This window comes from Branchiostoma belcheri, unplaced genomic scaffold (assembly GCF_001625305.1).
Source record: "Branchiostoma belcheri isolate BF01 breed outbred unplaced genomic scaffold, Haploidv18h27 scaffold212, whole genome shotgun sequence".
NCBI classification, from domain to species: domain Eukaryota; kingdom Metazoa; phylum Chordata; class Leptocardii; order Amphioxiformes; family Branchiostomatidae; genus Branchiostoma; species Branchiostoma belcheri.
In genome coordinates, this window is record NW_017803625.1 from 248,667 (window position 1) to 256,387 (window position 7,721).

General features: G+C 43.6%; 1 protein-coding gene across 1 annotated transcript; it reads left to right on the forward strand.

Moving 5' to 3' along the window:
- Positions 1-2,857: 2,857 nt before the first annotated feature.
- Positions 2,858-7,237, forward strand: LOC109469935 (protein FAM161A-like). Its single transcript, XM_019768696.1, has 3 exons — positions 2,858-4,917; positions 5,465-5,564; positions 6,190-7,237. The coding sequence occupies exons 1-3, from the start codon at positions 2,858-2,860 to the stop codon at positions 6,403-6,405; spliced, it is 2,376 nt and encodes a 791-aa protein (XP_019624255.1). The 3' UTR covers positions 6,406-7,237.
- Positions 7,238-7,721: the final 484 nt, after the last annotated feature.

Genomic DNA, 7,721 nt, shown 5'->3' on the forward strand with positions numbered 1-7,721 from the left:
AAACCACGCCCCCTAACAGCTGCTAATACACGTATGTGTGCTTATAGCTTATACTTGGACGGCGATTGCGTTCGATACGGATGTTCTGGCCAGTGTTATAACTAACGGTACGGCCCGGAGTCTCTTTTGTTATCACACATGCTTCCAAATGTTTCATAGAATAACTCGAACAGCCCCCGTTACACAAAAAGTGTAACGGTCGGGTTGGTACGTTGGGCAATACGGCATACTCAGCGTAGTATTACTGCATATTTTATTTTTTATTGCAAGATAACATGTAAGCCTTACCTCTAATAGTTGTTCCATCAGGATCACTCAGTTTAACCATACTAATTGTTTCTTCGAACTTCACATTACACCCTGTTCACCCTAACCATTCTGACCGGGACATATCATTCATGTTTCTAATGAAACATACCGTAAGTTGTCTTACAGACAATCTGTTTTGCTGTGCGCACGTATGTAAGTTCTAATGTAGTTCATTTTCGTTCACGACGATTTCAGTTATGGGGTAATTGTAACTTTGGACTACATATATCTTTAAATGGAACAATGCTAGAATGTCTACATGCATGTAAAATGTAAAAAAATGTAAAAAAAATTGCTGGACAAATAAAGACGGTAGATTTTCCACCTGTGTCACTTGAATGCAGGTATATACTGGGACCCGAATATGAGGTTTTGCAGTGTCATAGGAATGACATAGCCTTAACATGGCAGATATATGTCACCTGAGCCATTGGAATGATATAGCCCTGAACAGCAGAATTTCCACCTGTGTCATAGGAATGACATAGCCGGCAGATATTTTACCTGTGTCACAGGAATGACATAGCCCTAAGACGGCAGATATTTTACCTGTGTCATAGGAATGACATGGCCTTAAGACGGCAGATATTTTACCTGTGTCATAAGAATTATATAGCCTTAAGACGGCAGCTATTTTACCTGTGTCATAGAAATTATATAGCCTTAAGACGGCAGATATTTTACCTGTGTCATAGGAATGACATAGCCCTAAGACGGCAGATATTTTACCTGTGTCATAGGAATGACATAGCCCTAAGACGGCAGATATTTTACCTGTGTCATAGGAATGACATAGCCTTATCATGGGCAGATATGTCATTCCAATAACCATCATGGAAATTCTGTTGTTCAAGGCTATATCATTCCAATGACACAGGTGAAATACGAATGATATAGCGCCTTAGACAACAGAATTTAAACCTTCTCTTGTAAGTTTATCTTTGTTGGTAAAAGTCAGTATGAAACAAGTTTGAACTGCTATTGCGGTGTGGGTTTGCGGTATATCTTAACTTGCTGGGACCGTCCTCTTTAGATAGAGCAAGTCCGTATCCTGGATGCGCTCTAAGTGCGACGTCTTCTTGGTAGAGTAAGTCCGTATCGAGGATGCGCTCTGAGGTGCGATCTCTTTGGGATAGAGTAGGTCCGTATCCAGGATGCACTCTAAGTGCCGACCTGTCCTTCAAATTCTGTGCAGCCGACTATAACGTTACAGAACTTCGCGGGCGCCAATATTCAAGGGGCACGTTCAACTTCGGCTGCACATCCTCCAGCGCACAGGGGACGAAAAAAACAACATTGTGCATATTCAGCTGTATGACACACTTCAAAGTATACACTGTTTGCCTGTATGCTAACCTGTAAATGATGGAAACATTTTCCGTCTGAAAACTGTGTCAAACTGTCAATGGTATGACACACTGTCAATGTAAATACTGTTTAAAGTGTATATTCACCCACTTATGACGGAAACATTTTCCGTCTGAAATATTTGTCAATGGTATGGCACATTGGCAAAATATATACTGTTTAGACTGTATATTCACCCACTGATGACAGAAAACGTTTCCACCCGAAAACTGTGTCAATAGTATGACACACTGCCAAAGTACCGCTATACAATGTTTATATTATATAGTTATGCAGTTATGAAGAAAAAGTTTTATGCCGGAAAATTGTGTCAATGGTTTGACAAAATATCGAGGTATACACTGTTTTGACTGTATATTCACTAAGATATCGATATATGACGGAGAGCTTTCCATCCCAAAACTGTGTCAATGGTATGACGCAATGTCAAAGCAAAGTATGCTCTGTTTCAACTGTATATCCATACAGTTACGACGGAGGACTTTTCTGCCATGACACACTTTCAAAGTCTTCACTGTTAGACTGTATGTTCACATACATAGGCCATGTTGATTTGATTATATGGATGACATCCGCGCGCGCATGAATTTTCGGCCGTTTCCCCCAAAAAAAAGTTCAACCATACTGTAAATCGTGCAAAACAGTTGCTAAATGAGCAAAAATATACCATAAGTTGCAAGGAAAACATTTAGAAACGATACCAATGTCGTAGAATGCCAAAATCAAAGGAAAAAAAGACAAAAATGTAAAGAAATGAATTCGAAGATTAAATTATTCGCCATAACATATTCTGTGCCATTTGTTCAACCTTCATGACCACGTAGATTTCATAGTGAAAGCAACTTTTTTTTTGCAAAACATTTTTTTTATTCGTAATTTGTCGAGTACTACTCCACGTCGTCTGACAGTGTACTCGATAGTGTGACCCCTGGTGTGACCCGGAAACAGATGCGCAACCGGGTGCCACGAAACCCCCATGTGGTGCGTATTTCAGTCAAAAACAACATGGCGGAAACCGCCTAAATTCTGAGTAAGGGCGAACTTTGACGCGTTAATCCGTGGATGCAGTATAAGTTGAAGTCATTGTTTGAACTACACAAGGTTCTCTGTACCTTTCTGATTACGGAGATACATTGTATGGTCTCATCTGACGTATCGTGACCTTACTACGACTTTTTGTATGGAGCATTCTAAGTACTCAATCCGGCGCGTCACGGTTGTGACCAATTCCTGCGTGAAAAACCCCAGGATGCCCGGGTCCCGACTGGCGGCCAGCTTCAGCGAGAGGCTGGACACGACAAAGATCAGGAAGGGGCGGCAGGGGCAGAAGAGATCGCCCGGGAGGCGGACGGAAAGCGTCGACGAGTTTCTCCGATCGGACGACGATGAAGAACCGAATGGCACAGCCACCGCTCCTCAAGAAGTTTGGCTCAAGCCCGAAGAACGAGAGCCGCAAGCGGCCGGAGACTATGACTATACCGGTGAGCCACAGAGAGACCACGGTGACATAGAACGAACCGTAGACCCGATTGGTGATCTCGCCAACGAAATGTCCAACATGTCAACCGACGATTTCTACGAAAAGATGCAGGAGCTCAAAAGAGAACACCAGAAAACCTTGTCGATGGTCCACGGTCTATACGAAGAAATCCGCGAAGCAGAGGATCGACGGAGTCACAGAGAACAGAACGGCGGTGCCTCCATGGATAGTGAGGATACCGAGGAGTTGTTCAGAGATTTGGATGACTTGAGGAGTAGCTTCAGGGCATCCAGGAGTGCGGATAAAATAAGAGACATGACTGCCGCCAAACCGCCCCTGCCCACCACCAGTAGCCGACCACCCTCAGTGTCCAGCAGCAAATTCGCCTGGTCAGCGAAAAGAGATCAAGACATCGATCTCAACTACCTGAAACGAGGTAGGAGTCTCAGTGAGCAGGATTTGAGGAGGGTGGGGTCAGACAGCTATGCTTCTAGCGATGATGAGTTTGAACTTGATGGTAGGACCTCCCCTTGGCGGCAAACTACACCGGGACCCACCCCGATGAGTCGCATAGACAATATGTGGGACGACTTTTCCGTTGAAGACTACGCTCCTAGGGGGAGATCGGTGTCACGAGCTTCGCGAACCAGTGTGTCAACGAAGAAAAGCAAGGAGTGGTCGCCGAAGATCACGATCCCAGAACCCTTCGAAATGACTCTACGCGAGGCCAGCAAACCCAAGAAAAAGACGTCTGCCATGCTAGCCCTTCAGGAGCACCTGATCACCAAGCAGCAACGAGAGGAGGCGGAGCTACAGAAGAAGTTCAAGGCGTCCCCGGCGCCGGCACACGTTTACGTCCCCATGTTTGACGACATCATGCGCGAACAGGAAGAGAAGAGGCAACAGATCAGACAGTACAGCAAAGAAATCCTCAAGTCCATGGAGAAACCTTTCAGCTTCTACAAGAGGGAGGAGGAGAAGAAGAAAGAAAGACTCGAAAAAGCACAGTTCATGATGAAAACAAGCCCCAAGAAGAAGAAGGTAAAACAGTTCAAGGCCAAGCCCGTGCCTAGGTCCTTGCATGACCCGGCGGCAGCTGACAGAATACTTGAAGACGAGGAATACAGGGCCATCAAGAAGAAGATGAGGGCAGAAGAACTGATGAGATCGGCTTCCCTTCCTCCGAGTATGCAGGCGAGAGAGAACGCCAAAAAGGCTGATTCTTACAACAGGTTTCTATACAGCAAAAGGCCTAAGAGTGCTGGGTATTCGTTCAAACCCAAAATACGGCACTCCGTACCCGACTTCGACCAGATTCACAAAAAGCTGCAGTGGGAGCTTGGTCAGAAGAGGAGAGCGAAGGAGGCCACGGTGGCCGAACCGTTCAACCTCCGCACGTCGCGTATCCCGTCGAATACGCACAAAATCTACGAGGACATAGAGAGGGACCAGCAGAGTCTGAAAGAGAACAGGTGGCCTTTCAGAGCACCCCGGTCACGCCCACTCTCCTCCCCGGGGCGGTTATCCACGTCCATGGACTCCATCCCGGCCGCCACGACCGAGTCCACGCGCAAGAGGACCGCGGCGGTACGGGCGTCGCTGATGGAGAGAGAGATGGAGGAACAGGAGTGGAGGATGAGGGAGAGACAGAAACGACAGAAGGAGAAGGAGATTAGAAAGTCTCTGGCTGCCAAGGCAAGAGCCAACGACCAGTCTCTGGCCCTCAGCGAAGTGAATGACGACAAGCTGAAGGAATTTAGGTTTGTAAAACGATAATGTCATTCATCTGGTTGTATATTTTTTTGTCCCATTTCAGAATATGTATTTAGATAGTAATAATAAATTGTAATGCATTCTTGTGGTTAGGGTTGTTGAAGGTTCTGGGTTCAAATCCCACTGTTATGTCCTTGGGAAAGACACAGTATTACACGGTACTTCCTCACTCAACTCAGGTGAAAATGAGTACCCTAAGATTTGGTTAAGCAAGTACTTATTGACATCTTCTTGGATGGGATGTAAAACCAGAGGCCCTGCAGTTTACTGCGGAGAGGTGCACCTCGAGCATGTTAAAGATCCCACTGCACTTTAACCTCACTTACTATAATGAAAAGTGCAGGGGTCCATCCCAGTGTGAATGGTTCAAACAGTCAAACCTTATCATTCATTATAATAGTCCAGCCTTGTGCAGCTTGTAATACCTACTGTAAAAAACTGGTATGTTTTGCCTAAAGGCGGTTTACCGGTTATGTGATACAAACAAAGAAACAAACTGTGATGAAAATGATTAACATCTAATATGTTTTTCAGAGATCAAGAGAGAGCCCGTCAGTTGGACTACAAGAGGTCGCTGAATGAAATGATGGCACGTGTGGAGAGCAGGCCATACATGTTTGAGAGGCAATCACAGGTAAACAGATGTTCCTGAATATGTTGCAAGAATGCTAGTAAATGGGGGACTAGCCTGCTGGTGTCCCCGACAGTCTATCATGGTTTGGCCCGGCTCAATTATTAAAGCCTATGCTATGGGAAAGAAATGTTGTCTTTCCTGTTTCCCGACTGACACTAGAAAAAACTGCCGACCCTGTAGCTAGCTACTAGTAGCTAGGCTACTGGGGAATGTGCATTTCATGGAAAATGTAGAAAAGAATATTGTTATGTACTTCACTACTACAGTACTACCACGCTACTATATTGTGTGTGACACACGGATTTCTTGTGGTTTTTGATACTAATGATAGCGTGTTAGTCCCTTGTAAAGTTACTACTCCTGTCTCTTTTGCGGCATGTATGAGTTGGCACTGTACTGAGTTCTTGAGTTCTGTGGAGCCTCGGCAGCCTGATTGCCATCCTCTGTAGTTACCGCCAGCTACCTAAGTACTGTTACTAGTAATACCATGGACTACAGAGGATGGCACTCAGGCCAGAGCCTTGCTGGAGGAGGTGATTTTTGTTGTCACTTGTCATCCATAGAATTAAATCAGTATGGCCTTATGCTCACCTACAAATCTTGCCAATTTGTTTATTACTTCTAGATCAATGCGAGGAAGGCGGCTGAGAAGAAATACCAAGAGGCACTGCGCAATGCTGGAGTGGACGAGGACTTTGTCGCTGAGAGGAACAGCAGGTCTCGGCCAACCAGCTATCACGTGAGCGACAGCGACAGCGATGAGGGATCGTACCAAAATACGACGGGCGCTAGTCGGGACAGAAGTCCCTCTGCAAGCGAGGAGTCAGACTTGGAGGTGTAACGTTAATGTGAGGTTACCTGGATAAAGTCTAGGAGTGAGTACCAGTTCAAGTCTAGATCCCGAACCTGATTATAGTATTACAGTAAAAATAAGGTAGTTAACTTGAAGAAAGTTAAACTGTTCTCCAACACAAAAACGAAATTAACTCACCAGAAATGCTAGTAAGGTAGTAAATTCATTTTGTAGAGTGATATTCATGTCTCTCACTCTGCGAGTGTTACAAATATGTTTAGATTCACAGTGCATTGGAATGTTTTTTCGATGAACAAGCATGTGAATTTAGGTTAATCTAGTCTGTTTTTTTACCTCTTATGGTAACTTAGACTAGTGAAGTAACTATAAGTTTTACTTCATTACGAGTCCAAAAAATATCAGATCATGACTTTGTTTTTTTATTTGACTTGATGTTATTCCAAGTTGCACCAGGTTCAGTTAAACAGGTACCCACCCCTTGTATAGACAGTAACTGTTTCAGCAAAAGCACGTCTGCTTAAGTGCCTTAGAAACAAAGTACTCATACTGCAAATTGTGGAGCGTGTTTTTGTAGTTAATGGCAGGTGAAGAAGGCAGAAATGTCACTCAAGTACAATCACATTCCAGTACTTAAAACAGTTATACAAATGTCTTAGGTGTGGAAAAGCAGTTGCAATGAGCTTGTATAGATTGCTGCTATTCATTCCTGCTATAAATTCATAAAATGTGAATAATGTAAATATCAGTTGATGGTAGGAACGTTTTATTCAGTTTTGGAGGGCACAGTCTCTTTCATCCGTGCCTTTACTGTCTGTTACCAGGTAATATAATGGTAGTCTCCATAACAACTGGGTGATTTCTAGTAAAAAAACAACTCAACTTTACTGTGTACTTTGGTCATGATAACAGCTTTCAACTGTACATGTTACAGTGGCTTTGTCCTGAGACAGAGCTGGAAAATTACCTGTGCATCAGGCTGAATCTAGAAAGTATGGATAAGAAGAAGGCCATTTCCAATATTTTTTAATACTTCATAGGCTGCCTAAGTGATACCCATGAAAGGATTTCAACAAGCTATTCATACAATTTTAATTTGTAGATGTGGCCTTGCATGCATATTATATTGTTGCCATAGGCGTAATACATGTAGTTATAATTTATAGATCACTGCTAATAGTAATGACTGTCTGGGACTGGATGGTTTGTCTTTTTGACCTTAACTTTTAAAAATTTATGGACCATCTGTTTTTTTTAAGGTAGTAAGAGGTGTTTTGTTTTTGGGTAACGTAATTTAAAAAAAAAAGGTTTTTCATCGTTAATTTTCAAAGAGTAACACTCAAAAC